The sequence below is a fragment of the Stegodyphus dumicola genome, chromosome 2, assembly GCF_044657685.1.
Source record: "Stegodyphus dumicola isolate Sdum_Otavi_A_Nest chromosome 2, ASM4465768v1".
Taxonomy (NCBI): Eukaryota; Metazoa; Arthropoda; class Arachnida; order Araneae; family Eresidae; genus Stegodyphus; species Stegodyphus dumicola.
Genome location: NC_140769.1, coordinates 96,197,596 through 96,214,579, shown reverse-complemented (window position 1 = coordinate 96,214,579; position 16,984 = coordinate 96,197,596). Strand labels below are relative to the sequence as shown.

Below are 16,984 nucleotides of genomic sequence, written 5' to 3'. Positions count from 1 at the left end.
CGAAGAAAATGATGCCTAACAATAAGGCTAAAAAGACAAAAAAGGAAAAGCAAAAAAAAAAAAAATCGTTAGCAAGAGTGAGCACAAAAGTAGAACGCTAGATTGCTAGCTAAGTGAGACCGCTGAAGACCTTAACAGACCCTTTTGGGTGAATATTAAAACCTGAAATCTTTGAGAATTTTATTTTCTTTCTTATTGTATTTGATATGTTTATCTATTTGTCAGATATTTGAAGCTAGAGCTGTAAAATATCTAGGTCTTTAACAACTGTTATCTTGGTTGATTGGTTTTAATTAAGGCAAAACCCGCTGGGAGGGTTAGGCTTCCTATCTACCAAGGAAAGGATACCTTCGTGAAGTAATTTTTAACCCTGTAATCGGCATGACGTTTTGCTAAGAAGCACAAATTTCCCAAAAGCTGCCATGAGAAAGACGTATTTTATTGATTTTAATGCCAGAAGATCCTTTGTACTTTATACCTGGATTTATATACTTTTAATATATTGCTTTAATTTGTTTTACATATTTAGAGATGCAAGTATATAAATTTTCTTAGAAACGTCACAAAAATATTCTCCTTTCCGTTCAAAATGTTTTAAGTAAAACTAATTCGCATTTATATGATGAAATTCATGCATGAAAAAATAATGATGTATGCATAAAAAAATAATGAAATTACTCTTGCAGTCAAAACGTGTCGAAGTTCAGCAGTCTTATCCACTCCATGACTGGCGGCCATTTAGTTTGGAATTACCTCTGAAGAGATTTAGTGTCTTTCAAAACACATTTCGCATAAAAGTGCTTATTTATATAATCTTTAAAAAAACGGTGATGCAATTATCAGTAAAGATGCATTGACCTTCTGTGGTTTTGCGACGTTGTCATTTGCATATTTTCATTCATTGATAAAATAAGCAGACACTGCATGAATAGGTTTGCCTTTAGTTAATGTTAAAAAACATTCGCATAGCAAGAAAAATTGATAAACGCTGATTTTAATGCAAATTAATTTGTCTGGAACACGTCATAGACTTAACCTTAGCTATCAGTCATTATTTCGTGTATGAGGGAAGCATATCTGAGAAGCAAGTAAACTTTTTTCTCAGATAACGATAACTGAGAGATAAAATGTTTCTTCCGTGTTAGTGAAGAGTAACAGAAAGTGCATGAAATGCGAATTTAAAGAAACATTCAACGTGGGAAAGATATTACGTTGTCTTATCTAGCTCGTTCGTAAATTAACATATGTCTTGAGTGATAAATTATTATATCAAGGTCATTGTTATTCCAGTGAATGCATATGTTATCTTGAGATTCTGGGGTAGTTTCTAATAATTGGAATCAAATATAGTTTTATTTCTTGGTGGGAATTTAGAATTAATTATACAGCAATAAAATAAGTTGCATTTTAAATAAAATTTGCTTTGGTTTCCCTCAGATTATTCGGAAAGAATTTTACGTTAGAGATTTATAAATGCATGTGTGTATTTTGAACTAATATTTTACATAGAAATTAAAAAAATGTGTGTATTTCCAAAACAGTTCTAATTCTGGTTGCGATAATTTGAACATTGTTCTATCAATTCGGATTTAGTCACGAACTCGCTCTCTCCAGAGGGTTACGCAGATTTTTTGAAAAGACCATAGGATTTTAAGTAGTTAACTGGAAGTTGGAAGTGGTAGTCGATCAGTCGGTCGGTAGCATGCAGCTGTCTGATATCCCCTAAGGTGAGTTCTACTTGAAGAATGACAGCAGAGTCTGGTCATAAGGCGTGGCAGATCATATGGATGAAATTACTGGAAGCACGTAAGCCGGAGTGCGTGATGACGAGAAAAAGCTCCTGTCTACATCAGTAAGCTAAAGATTCTATGGCTAGCTTGATAAAAAGTAGGGAATTGTGGTTCTCCTTAGGCTTATCTTTGTAAAGTGAATTTTAATTTCGTCCATGTAGACATCATCAGCTTTTATATCATCATGTTCCGTCATCTTTATAATTTTATCTGTAATGCGCAAGTAGAGACTCATTAAAGTTTTAGTCTTAAATGTTATTAAGTTTTGGTCTGCATGAAAGTATCCCTTCCACTTAGATAACTGGAGAAAGGAAGTTAGCTGTACTCTGTAATTAGATTCCTTAAAGCTACGTACTGGACACATTAATCCAAACATCTTAAAGCAAACCCAAAGCAAAAGTGCCATATAGTGATAAGCAGTCGCGTAATAATAAACCATTTTTAAGATTATTCATTCTAAAACTTCTCAATATATTATCAGGTTGCTTCCTAATAACGGGCCATTCCAGAAGCAAATTAAAATCAAGCAGTGATATATGATAAAATGCATTTCGTTTAGAAGAATACCGAGTAACGTATTTTCAGTGAAGAAAAACCATTACTTAAGAAGCGTGAATTGCAGTGTCTTCATACAGCATGAATGACCACGTTGTTTTTAGAGAAAATTTTGCATCTAAAAGGGAGATCCAAATGGCTAGGTATGTGAAAGTCTGAGAAGGCCGTTTCTGAGGAATATTCAGGATGGAGAGCCTTGTACCTGCTGATTTTTACATGCTGTCAATAGACCATCTGCTTGTGCGTTGGGATGTGCTTCGATAGACCCGTTTGTATCTTGGAGATATCAAAACGACTGACGGCTGATGGTTTTTTTTTTTTTTTTTTTTTTTTTTTTTGTGTGTGTAATTTCGGATGGTATTTATTCAGATTTAAGTCAGTTGTTAGAGTAAATAGCAAAAACACATAATGAATGACTACAGTGTATTTTCAAGATATTAAAACCTTCGGGAAATCAAATCGAATGTTGACATTTGTGTTTTGTTGGTTTTCCTCTATTGAGTCACTGCGATATTCGTTTTCTCTTATTGAAAGTCCATATTTTTTATCAGCGTAAAGGCTGTGATACAGAACGAGATCACCAGCGTCGCGATTTTACATATTTGCAGGAAAATGCATGTTTCCAGACGCTGTGTTGTTGGCCAAACGCTCTGTTATTTGTTGTTTGAGTAATCTACTGTTATTCGATGAGTCTTTTCTAATCCAGATTTCCTCTGTTTTAAACTTACTTATAAATGCCATGTATATTAACTTTTGATGGAGATACAACACTGAGTTTATTTGATATAGACATTGATTATTCTGTCTCAACTGTGTTGTGTTTCCCACTACCAAACAAGGGGATCCTATTTGTAATTGATCGTGTCAATATGTCTTGCTTTATTAATACTGGCAACTGTTTCGGACATATTGCAAACTTAATTCATGAAAAGTCCTTGATTTAACATTCCTTTTCTGCATCGCATAGCAAACTGCTATGAACTAATTGAAATCTCTTTTCCAATAGCTGGATTGAATCCATTTGCTTCCAGAGCCTTTAGTAGCTCATACTACAATATCTTTCTAGTAGAGTTTCTATGTTTATGAATTGTCATAGTTATTTAAAGAATATTTCAGGAATTTTATCATCGTAGCACCTTTTTTTAAGAATTAATTTTCTCCTTTTGAGTTTTCATCACTATTGTTCAGATTAAAAAGAAAAGCGAAACCATTTCCTACCCTGAAAACAAGGAAAGTTATTTCGAAATAAATTTGGCCCTGGAAAATTAACAATTATGGTCTGAATGACATTGAGTCGAGTAAAATGGTAATGATCTGAGTTTTTTACTTGAGAAGACCAAAATAAAATGTATTTATTCAAATAGCATAGTAACTTAACGCATTGTAGACTTCACTCAACCATATCTGCATCATCGCAACCGATTTTTTTAACTTCTTAAACAAAAATTTCAATTTTTGAATGTGAATCCTTCTATTAGGCCTCACCAGAAACCAAGTGGTTAAGACCGTTGAATGCCGGTAATTCGACTCAGCTTTTAAGCCCAAGTTGAACAGACTGGCTGCATGGAAGGTTTTCATTGCTTTTCCCATGATTAACCCGAATACCAGCCAGTTTGCCTTACTAAGTCCTGCGCGAAAGCATCTGCTTATGAAATCCGATTTCATGTTTCTGCAGTCAATTACTATTATTACAATTACTATCTTTAGCTTTTTTCATGTTTCATCTGAATGCAATAAGAAAATCGACATCATTGTAGATGAGTTATTTTTCACTGTGAAAAAGTATCAAGATGACAGTTATCTATTTGGCTTAAGACATTTAGCTTTGTTTTATAGTTTAAGCTAGGAAAACTCTTAAATAAAGCTCAACATAACACAATATTGCATTTTAAACATAAATATTAATCTCATGATAAGGTTTCTTGTGATTTCATTTAAATTACTGTTAATCATTCAATCAATTTGATTCAAATTCAGATTATTAAAAAAATGTATTCAAATTAAAACTTCATTCTTAAGTGACACGAAGGACATGAATTAGAATGTAATACTGATATATACAAAATTAAATTTAACGTAATATGAGACCTATCCAGCCATTCACATCCTCATTTAAAATATTTTAAAGCAGTAAAAATATCCAGCCTCAGGTTAGAAGACCAAAATGGTAAGCCAAACATCTTACTCCTCTACATTATTTATTTAAGTACTTCCGCACATCACCTAAATTTCTGAACTCGAAAAGTGAAATAAATTTTTCTGTAAGATATGCTATCAAGAACAATGATCTCAGAAAAAAATCTCAAACATAATAAACTTCCTATGAACAAGAGGCACTGAGCTAAGTAAAAAGTGAAACTAAAATAACATAGCATTTCCCAAAATCTCACAACATTTACTGTAAGCTCAAACTATGTGCCACAACAAGAATCGAGCCATATAACTAGCAATGAGACTCTTAAGAATGGAATCCTAATTAAAAACGCCTTATTTATCAAATTCTGCCACAAGAACAGATCTGTACAAAATTGTAGCAATCTGCCTCAGAATTGTAACTCAATCATCGCTTCTAACCACAACAGAGTAAAAATACAAACAGAACTGGAACTGTCTTCTTTAGCATGTAAGTGTAGGAGGCACCATCTGTGCATCAGTGTAAAAAAAGTGTTAAGTGATTTTTTTTTCATATCTCATAAACAACTAGCTAAACGGTAGATAGATCTAGCAGCCACCAGAAGAGGCGCAGCCCGCGGAGGTGGATCCACCGAATGCATGCAGCGCCTGTTGGGGCTTCATATGGGCCTCGCGGACTGTAGGTATCTAGATTAGTGTGCTTGACAATACCGATATTTCAAATGGTTAAACAATGAATGTTCATTGTACTTTATGATATCTATACCCACATCGTCTTACTTGCGAAGACGAGAAAAGAAGATGCATATGTGCGAACACTCTTCTCCCAAACAAAATGATCATTGAGATTCACATGATACAGTAGTGGAAAATATAACCTTCTTCCACTCTTAATATAAACTTTTAACATCTATTTCTTGTAATAATAACATCTATTTCTTGTAGTAATAACATATATTTCTTGTAGTAAGGACTCCCTTACACATTTTAACATTAGAAAAGCCTTGGATGACATTCGTCCTAGACCCATCCAGACTTAGATGCCATGCGACGGTATATGTTACACTGAAATTTGAAAATCTTATGAACTAAAGATATACGTACAATATTTTCTGATTCAACATATGTTTCCGCTAGAAATGTTCATAGTAGATAGGAATCTATTAGCAGTAGTTGTAATCCTACTGCAACTCTCATTATTATCTTCTTACCGATCACATATCAATATTTTTCGTATTAACTCTCTTTTAGACATTTGGAGCACGATTCCAAATTCACTCCCGTAAAATGGTCACATTTCTTCTCCTAAATGATTTCTACTAATCCTAAGGTTCACCAAATAAGAACATTTAGAGAATTAATAGTATAATCAAAATTGATTCATCAATGGACAAATGCATTAGCAACTTTCATAGGCCCGAATGCGCACAGGATTTGTTCAAATACTTCCTGCTATGAAGGAGACGAGAAAATGCGCAAAAACGTAGATCTCCTTGCAAAGAGATCATGCATGCCTAATGTAGAACATACGCCTTCAGTGTAGATCAATATACATTGTTAAAATAGCATACAGTTTGAGTAAGCTATCTATTATTCGTTTCACACCGTTAATGGGAAAAAGAACTTGCTTATAGAAGGGTGACTTAAATATTATGATTATGAGCGTTAAAATATATTTGAGCAAAACTTGATTAAATTTTTCACGCAAGACCAACCATTTTGAAATTCTGAAATAACTAAAACCCTTTGTACTATAAAGTGTTTAAAGTATGTGAAATAATCATTTTCACTAAACTTTCAAAAGATAATTCATGGTACCATGCATTAACTTCTTAGTCAAATATGTATGTATAATAAACCTTTTATGTTTGTAATGCTAAAATTAAATAGGTAAATACCTTCAAAACTATAACTCGCTTAACTGTAACCATTCGCATTTGTAACATGGTAAATTTTAGATTCAGAAATTTATTGCTGAACTGTGCACATACTGAATGGAAAACTTACTCTACGCCAAATAATAAGCTGCTGGTCCGCTTTTTACTTCAGGGATTCAGTAAGAAGACTAGCATTTTTTGTCAATATGCCATACGTGTCTCTCAAAATCCCCCACAACAGCAGAGAATTAGCAGCTTCAAAGTAGCTGTCTAGCTCATTCTACAGATTATCACCAGAATTAAGATTTTTTGTCTTAGAGGGCCGTGTGAGAATTACAAACTCACATGGGATTCATTGCTTCGTGAGGTTTCTTCTACACACTTATTCTTCCATTTGAATGATGTAAATGGTTACACACGATCAAACTTACACAAATCAATACCTTTTTCTCTAACATTATCTCCTGGCAACCATGTTTCCAAACAGAATTCTTCAATCTCTGCAACTGTTGATAATTCATAACTTTTATTTGCTTGTCACAAATTTCTGCCAGTTTCATTATTTCTTTCACTAGACTGCTTAATTTCAATTGGCACACTGCGGCTGATACACAAAAATCACACTACACATGGACTCCATTTCCTATAACTTTATTTAATGACACTAATTCTAAATATAAAATAAGCGATGCGAAAATGCGATACAAAATGAGTGACCTATTCTAAAAGGCTGTCACAAACACAATATTCTATCAACCACTAGTCTTGTTGCCACATGCAAAAAAAAATAAATAAATAATAATAAAGAGAAACTTACACACGTTCTAAAACGATAAATCACGAATCGAGTATCTTAAACTTCCAATGGAAGTAGATTCAGCCATTAAATAAATATGTTAGTGAAGCAATCTTAGATTTTATAACACTACTCGCAATACTCACATGAATACCAATATTTCCAATTAATCTTCTGAAAACTTCTGACGATAAATAAAACACACAGTACAGAAAATACGACTATAGTAGAAAATAATTAAAAGAAATCTCTTATGCTATGAAAACTTGTTGTACATACCCCATGCAATAAACTTGTTTGTAACTTTCCTTTAAAAATCTTAATGAAGGAGACTTTGCTTTGCCAAAAGTTTAAAGTCCTATTTAAAGAACTAATATTTAAAGAACTAATGAAAACCGGAAATTGTGAAAAAAACATACCTGTCATTTTTAGTTTAAAAATGTGGTTTGATCGCCGAAAGCAAAGGCAGCATATTAAATCCGAGTACCATTTGAAAATAAGTCAAATAATATGCTTTTATATATATTAAGTACTTTAAAATAAACAAATAATTATTTTTAAATTTAAAGAAGGAAAACGATTAATGGGAACAGGAAGATGAAGCGAATTATGCAAAAGATATACAGGTTCTGGTTGTTAAAATAAGAATAAAAAGAGCGGACTGCTAAAAAAAAAATGGGAGTTTGCATGCATAAGTCACAAAAGGATATCACAGTTACAGTTAAAATACTTACTTCAAAAGTAGTATCTTCAAAAGCAGAATGTGGCAAATACCTTAGAATACAATCTACAAGTTGCAGCTCGAATATTATGTGCTTTTTGGTGGCAGCTAAAATTCTTGTCAGATCTTCTTCAGAATGTAGATTGTGGCAATGGATGATGGAGAAGTCATCACCAGTTTCATCGGTCATAGTCTCGCAAGTGCAAGGGTGTATGGTCCGCGGCATCGGGCACGCAGCTTTTGTACACAAACATGATGCGAGAGCCAAAAAAATGGAAAATAGCCAGGCAACCATTTTCAGCTTACTGTTTTGTTATTCACGAGGCAAAAGAGCTGCTGGGAGCTCTCAAGCACACTAAACAGGTGCTTTTTTTTCTACCTATCAGTATTTACTGATAAACAAAATTTGATCGTGTTCCAACGCGGGAGGCAATTTTCTTTTATCAGAATATTGATTAAAAATTTTCTGCCTTGGAGGCATAATGGGTTTGATATTTCATCTGAATAAAATAAAATAAATAAATAAATAAAACATTCTAATGATGACATTGTTGCTGCTGCATCTCCTATTTCTTCCACCCGCTTTCTAGAATATGAATCCTATTTGGTAAGATGAAGATAAATTCTGAAGCGTTGTTTGTCTTAGCTGACATTTTTTTGCCATGTTCTTTCCAAATAAGGATAGCATAGCTGAATAACAGATATATTTCTTAAATGTATGGATTCTTTCAAAGAGATAAAAGTGGCCTCACGCATTGTTTTATTCGTATTTGGTTGACCAAATTTTGGCAAAACATAAACTATTCGTTAACCGACTATTTATTTATTGTTAACTGGCTTGTTTAATGATAATCTGCGTTTTTATTGTACAAATTTATTACAGATATAACATTGAACTGAGTACTGAAAAAAAAAAAAAAAAAAAAAAAAAAAAACATGCCCTAAAGCATACTTTATGATTTTCTTCTGAAAGCCTCGTCATATTATGAAACTAAGCCTGTAGATTTTCTCAAATCATAAGTTATTGCAGTTACAAACGGAATGTTTAATAAAGGTTTTAAGCTCAACTTGAAAGTTTTATCACAGTCAAATACTCGATAATATTGTAGAGATATTAGGTATTTCTTTTGGAAGCAGGAAAGATAAAAAATGAGCAATCGTCTTCGCCGGGAATCGAACTATGGACCTCTGGAATATCGGTCCAGCGTGCAGAACCACTACACCACGAAGGCACGCTGAGAAGGCGGGAGAAATACCTTGTAGTCTATTTGAACTACTATTTGAGTTTCCTTCATAAAAGGTAAACGGGTTGATATTAGAAAAGAGATAAAGTGTTACTATTAGGCATTGGTTTGGTTTATTTGATCACGTAAAAGCACTCACGAGCTATTTGCCTAAGGGGGGATGCCTTCGTTGAAGGCTTTCTAAGGGAAACTGGCTCGTATACAACTTACACATTAGGAAAAGAACGAAAATGCTCACGCAATGCAGCCAGCCGGTTCGCCGGGACTTGAATCCCTGTCCGAGCTACCAGTGTACAGCGACTTTACCGCTCGGCGGCTGGTGGGCCCCTGTCAAGCATTGTTCAAATTTCAATTAAATATTGTATGGTGGAATTTCATAATACAGTGTTCTAGAGCATGTATTTATTAACATTGAAACATCTCGTGATAACAGTCCTCAGGAGACCACCATCTCAATACCAAGCATTTCCGAGAATATTATTGTGTAATATTGTTGAACATCATAATATTTCTACTACCTGCACAGAAGACCAAACTTTTCTGGAATAGCGATGTCGTTTTGTGGAGGTTTCACTGTATACCTATAATTATACAGATAAAGATTAAATAACTGCTATTTAACAACGCTCTGTTATTAATTTTGCAAATATATAATGTTCAAATTGATAATCGCTATGTTTGTTTTTATTTAATCTACAACCTTTAAATAAAACCAAGAGTCGCAAACAGTACAACGCAGGTTCATCTGATAAAATACAGGTTAGAATTCTTTACCCTATAACATGGCAGACAGATAAGCATATGCGCATAAAAATATCACATATATTCATTTTTAACATTTCCTTCAGTTTACGTTAAACATACGTAGATCAATATCTAATATATTAAATTACTTAGTAAGATGTGAAATCATAATAAAAAGCATCATTCTAATGTTGACACACAAATATAGTTACATAACTATATTTGCGTATCATCATTAGTAGTTACATAACTATATTTGCGTATATCATTAGAAGTAGCCGATCATCCATTAGAATCATCATTAGTCGATCTCTGATACCATCTAAAATTCCTGCAGCTCGTAATAGTCATATAAAAATTACCTTACTTGACCTAAGTTAGGATTTAAATAAGAGTTACACATGCATTACGTTTCCACAAAGAACAGACGAAGAGGACTTACATTAGCCAACTTCGGGGCTCCAGAAAATCAAAACAATTTATTTGACGCTGAGGAATAGCTCGTCGGAACGCTCCAGTCAGATTCAGACTACAATGATTTGACGTAATCTGTCCTTAATTCTGTCTGTTACTCTTCTTTAAAGTAGATCCGATCTTTCCATCACACTAAATATCAGAACAGTCTCCTTGTAAAACTCCGTAAGTAGAAACAGATCTGCTTCGTAGCAATCAGACGCCGACGCTCTAAGTCGCCTAAAGCAGGAATTTAGATGTCCTTCTTCATCAGGAATGAATTCTTCATCTAAATACCAGTCATGAACATCTTTCTATTGATCACCATTCAAGAAGTCAAAAATTCAGTATCTGGTTGGCCCAACATGTTGTAGACAGGACATCACACTCTGATCGTCGAATATTGTAAACAGTCGGAAGCCGCCAATACTCAAAGACGCTAAATCTGGAATTTGCATTGAATTTAAACGCTAAATCTATAATTACACACTGGACTTTACACATTTATCAGATGAATCTGGAATTTGCACGTTTAGTTTTCCCGTCATCCTCATTAAATAACAGTTTCGAACAATATTTAAACGTGCACTAAATAAACATCCAATTTGCCTAAACCATCATACATGAGCTGGTATAACTTCAGTAAAATTTCCTCCATTTTGCATAGTCTTGGGGATCATCATGGCACTATTCCTGCCTCTGTTCTCCATTATCTACACACTTTTCTATCAGTTATCAGCGCATTCTTATTTTCGGCATTCTCCCCCCCACACACACATACACACCTAAAACTGTCAAAACATCTCATTTCGTCTTTTCCTTCCTCGTCCTCTCTCCTTTTCGACTCACTATTTAAGTTACAACTTAATTATTATCTAAAACTGACTTCTGACGCAGCCATACTTCACATGATCTCATGATGGTCTACGAAAATCTCACTTCTTTTTACGAAATCAATTACAAGCGTCCAGGCATTAAAATTAGGCCTATTACATTGCCGCAATGAAGCAAAAAAACGAAACTAATTTATTTTATCAAACTCTCTGTATAGCAGAAAACCCAGTGCAATCGATAAAGCATCTCTTAAAAATAATAGGCATCTTAGACAGTTTGTCTACATCTTGTTTCTTTATCATCCCAAAAGCTATTTAACGATAAAATGGTCCTGTGCTTAACAAGAAAAAACGTTTTTCCCAGAGTTATTGCTTATCTTGTCTCTAACAAGGAATTTGGTAACTTTATGTTTCAACTTTCCCTAACTTTAGTTTCTAGACTTTTCAACAATTTATGCGTAATGAGTCATTTTTTTCAAATCTAAATCCGTTCCTCTTAGCGAATCCCTCACGGTCCATAAACGATTTCACTCATTAAGGCGACAGGAAGCGTTTTTTTCTCGCTAACAAGGGAAAGCAACTTTTATTTCGATTTATCTGTTTATCTATCCCCGACGCCTGAAACTCATTCGTCCAAAAATACTCGTCTTTCTTATCATGGAAATGAAAAATACAGTTAGAATTATTTCTGAAGTCAGAACGCTATATAACAACAATATTTATTCAAAAAATTATTAAAATCTAAATTACATAGATTAATTAATTAATCGCGAAATGTGAAATGCTTATTTTCCTTAAAATTCCTGTTTCGTAGAACATTTCTTAAGGAGAACTAATTTGAACAAATTCTTCTGAAAAAAATTAAGTACATTCCTATTCACATCTGAAGCTTATATTCCATTGATTTGTTTTTATTAAGCTTCATATTATGAACAGTTATGTAAATAACCATTTTATCATACAGAAGATGTTAAAAATTTTTTGTCACATCAGTCTCAGAATCATCTTTGCCTTCATAGAAAGCTTTTCAGCAAAGAGTTCAAGTGGTGCTCAAGACATAAAATGCTCTCCTTTTTTTTTAATTAAATGTTTTAAATATGAAACTAAATTAAACACTTTCATGTACTTGAAAATAAATTTGAAGGCACATGAAAAGCGGATGAAAATCAATTTGTATAAATAAAGCTCTTTGCGATGGCAGGCGATTGTCACTATTCTAGAGTCGTATAAGTTGCCATGCGATTGATTTGATCAGGCATTACCATTGTTTTCCTTTTACATGTTTGTTTCCTTTATTAATTGTTAATAAAGATACTGAACAGTGAATATGATACGAGGTCGTATAGATATGCCATACTCATATTTTAAAATTCTACCTTATTTATTACGGGTAACATTTGTTCTTTATACCACAAGAAGCACTTTTTGCATTTTTTGGGCCCATAACTAAAACTAAATATTAAAGGGTTATAATAAAAATTTACATGTTTTGCTAGCGCTCGACAGTGCTCAAAAACAGCTAATACACTACCTAGAGCCACCGAAAAGGCTGTTCTGTGACCTACAAAATATTATGAGAAGATCTTGTAATTTTACGTTTTTCATCATGCTGTCATATTCTACTACATTATACAATTTTTAACGTATTTGTACTTCCAGTAACCTTAATATCAGATAATAGTTTTACTCCTATTTAATACTAGTACTATTATTGCTAAAAATTTTAATACTATTACATTTATTGTTTCATATATTGAATATAACAATTCTGTTAATCATTATATCATTTACATTTAATTATCAATTTTATAATTTTGTATTATTAGTGTCGTAGTTAACTCTGTAGCTTAGTTATCAAGATTTATAGCTGTAATATTTCAGCATTTATAACAATGGTTCAATGTTAATCTCCTTTCCCAAGTCTGTCACTTTTCAATTTACGCTCTATTCACCTCCTTCTCTTAGCACTTACCTTAAATATCTTTTCTTCAATAAATTTATAATACTCCTTTTCTTCTATTAATTATAATACTTACCTAATACTTCTTTTCTCATAATTGTAAGATTATTCCTTAACTATAAGATTATTAACGATAATATTATTAATATTTTTATTATTTCATTTATCATTTACTTTTAGCATACCTATAAATATTTATACGTAGTCTACATTTTACATTTTTCTAAATTTATTAAATGTTTATTCGATATTTAGTGTTTTTCTCATTCTTTTTTAATTTGGCTTAATTTTTTCTAAATTATGTATGTCTAAATTCTTTAAACTGAATAATGATATAATTTAGTTATTTTTCAAAATTAATATATAAAAATCTGTAAACATAAATTTTCAACATATGTAACAATTATCTAAATACTATGTTATGAGCTTTATTGTAAGCATTGTGGTCTATGTAAATACCACAAGCCCTAAATAATCTGTTTCTGTATGTCATATGTATATTTGTGCAACTATTGTAACTTTGCAAAAATTTTATTTCACATAAATGCCGCTGATATCGGATTGTAGATAGTATACATGAATACAGCACAAAAGCTGAAATTCGGAATGATGGTGTAGCTGCACTATATCTCCCTGTAAGGCATGTCGGCTGCAACATATCTGTATAAACTTTTGCACTGATTACGTGACAGAATAAGGCATAAAGGTAAAACTTAAAACCAAATTTTAAAAATGTCACAACTCCACATGCGTACAGCTTAAATCAACACATGCGAAGGAAGAACCAACAGTAATTTTCAGTAATTCTTGTAACGACGCGCCAGCATACTTGGTGCCAGCATTTTGGCGCTTTAAGCGATTAGTACATTTGGCACCCAGTATAAATTAATTCAAAGTGAAACGTATTTTTAGTCGCTTTTGGGAACATTTTCGCTGCCTTCCTCTGACACACTGGTATTCTTGGATTTCTTGGATATAAGCAGGCAGATATCGTTGCCGAGAATGTGGCCAATGATCTATCTCTTCTGGAGCAGCCCGTTTCACTTCCAATCAATCACATATCTAAAAAAAACAGTCCATCCGCAAGTACCTTCTTTCGTAGTGGCAGGAACGCTGGGTCTCAGATGCGACAGACAGATGTACCCATTGGTTGATGCTAAAAGTTACGACAAAACTGCAAACTGATAAAGCAGTTCTCACTCAGTTACTAACAGGAAACTGCTCCATTCTGTCCTATCCAAGCCGATTTGGGTATAGTGACATGGGCATCTGTGAATGTGGAGCGCTAGCAACCCCATTCACTACATATTTGAATGTCCTTTTATCCGGGACTATTATCTTAAATCTACCGGCTCCTGAGCAAAATACGGCTTGGACAGAGAATATGCTCTCTCTGATTAAGTTTTACAGCCGAGGATTGAAAAAGCTATTAATCACACTGTTTCCACTTATGCCAGAATTTCTCATTTTCAGTAAAAACTGTGACCTTTAAAAATGTATATATCTTCTCAACCCCATATATTTAATTTTATGTATTTGGTATTACATTTTATTAAGTATTATTATGTAATTTGTATATTTTGTGTTATTATGGCATGCATTGTGTATCATATAGTATTTATCAGTTGTTACACATTTTATTTTGTATATTCATTATTATGCATTTTGTATGATTTCTTTTTCCCTTTATTTCACGAGTATTATATTATAGTTCCTACGCTCCTTCAAATTTGTTCTTAACTACTCTTTTATGTCAATTGCTAATGTGCATTTTTATATATCTTGAGGCTATCTAAGTATATATAATAAGCACGGTAATGCTTTACTTAAAAATATGTGTAATGGTATGAGCCGGTATTATACATGTAGAAAATTGAAATTAATGGTACAACAATGGTTATGTTCAATTTGCAATACCATTGTAGTGAAACACTGCAAAATCTACGTACGTAAGTTTTTATGATCTCTTATGTATGTATATTATTTTTTTTTGTTATGTTTGCATATACCTTTTTTTTAACCACAGAGGAAAAAAAAAAAAAAAAAAAAAAAAGAACAATTTCCGCTAGATGGACATTCAATTCCGCAACATAGGACGGATGTCATCTTGCCGGCGTACTGTCTTCCTCTGAAAACTTTCAAACTAGCTTCCTGTGTCGCTTATACTTGAAGCCCGTTACTGTAATGTTTGTGCAATCAAGTGAAATCCCGCGTTTATCTATAAAATACTCTGGTAGATGGATTTTTAAAGAGTGTTTTTTGTTACTGAATGCTTACTTCCTCATTCCAGATCTTTGCAAACTGAGGCTTAAAGAAGTAAATATTAGCATTCATTTTTAAGCAAGAGAAATGAAATACTATTCTTTCAGTACAAATAAAATGCCTTTTTCAATTGGGATAAAAAAAAAGTGTAAATGCGTGCAAAATTAATTTTATACTGATTGCTGAACTTTCTTGCAAACATTTCATATTAGTATGGTGCTGCCATCTAGTGTTCGTTAATGATATCTTTAATTTAGGAGGAGAATGTGTTTAAAGTAGACTTTGTGGAGACTTTTCTTACACTGTGGGTAAGAAAAAGTCACCACAAAGTCTTTATTGATTAAATATCTCAAATTAAATTATCTGAGACGCACTTCATACTTACTTGAGTATATTAATGTCGTAATTTCTGAAAATATTCACTTTTGCACTGTTAATAGTTGCAAATGCTCATTTAAGAAAGATTCAACGAGGTAAAACTTTGAGAATAATATGAAAATTTCAAAAGAAAATAACAAAAATTTTCAACTTGCAAGTATTAAATGCAGTAAAAACAATTTTGTTCTGTGAATTAAACTTCTAAAATTATGTAACAATGCTCATTTCTTAAGTGTTTTAAGTAATTGTTTTACAAAATGGCGGTTTTAGCTTAATAACACGATAATCAAAATCGGAGGGTGCATTTCTCTCTTACAGATAATTTAGATATTGATTCAATAGACTTAGCATGAACATATCGATTTATTGCTTTTATTTTAAAATCCTTTGTACCATCTTTTCGCTAGAGCGACTGTAATTTGCAAAAATGTGTCAAGTAATTCTGATTTTGTTTTACAGTCGAAATGCAATTCATTTAAACAATGAGTTAATTAAATACTAATAACTGCGTTGGTCTCTTCCTAAATAGAATTCAGATGGATTTAAAAAATTAACCCACTTATTAAACACTTGAATTATCGAAACGATTCATTACATTTCAACACTTTGCAGACAACTTAATTTTTTTTATATGCTATTCGAATGTTCGCTGTCGGTGAAGGCCATTTGAGGCTTATGCAGGGGCGTAGCTAGAGGGAGGCAAGGGGGGCATCTGTACCCGGGCGCAGAATCCAAGGGGCGCCAAACTGATGTTACGACATTTTAGAATTAAATGTTTTCCATCCTTGGCAAACAGTAGGAGGTGCGAAATCTTCAGTTGTCCCTGGGCGCTGAAAACCCTAGCTACGACTCTGGTCTTATGTGACTGCTGCTTTTGTTCAAACTAACTAAACCTTTTATTAATCGGATTTCGAATTCACTAGAACTCAATATAATTAGGTTCAAAGCACTATACCCTTACTATTAGGTAATCTTGTTCAAAATCTTACTTTAGTACCATTGTTCAGGGACTTTCAGTATTTTACATATTGCACTAATGTATCATATTAAATTACTTCATTAATTAGCAATTAATTTAATAAAGTTACTCCTCGAAAAACTAAATTTATTATAATATTTTTAAATAGTTAAATAACATCATGAAAATTACTTGCAAGTATTCAAACAGCCATATTGTTTTGTATTATATAAATATATATTAAACATATGTTTACAAAGGCGTTACTCAAAAGGCTGGG

General features: G+C 32.8%; 1 protein-coding gene across 1 annotated transcript in view; it reads right to left on the bottom strand.

Moving 5' to 3' along the window:
- The window catches only part of LOC118179652 (oplophorus-luciferin 2-monooxygenase non-catalytic subunit-like), a 30,279-nt gene extending 22,067 nt beyond the window's left edge, over positions 1 to 8,212 (bottom strand). The window contains exon 1 of the mRNA XM_035348815.1: positions 7,886 to 8,212. Within this exon, the coding sequence (XP_035204706.1) occupies positions 7,886 to 8,167 (282 nt within the window). The 5' untranslated portion in view covers positions 8,168 to 8,212. The remainder of the gene's footprint in view (positions 1 to 7,885) is intronic.
- Between the last annotated feature and the right edge of the window lie 8,772 nt (positions 8,213 to 16,984).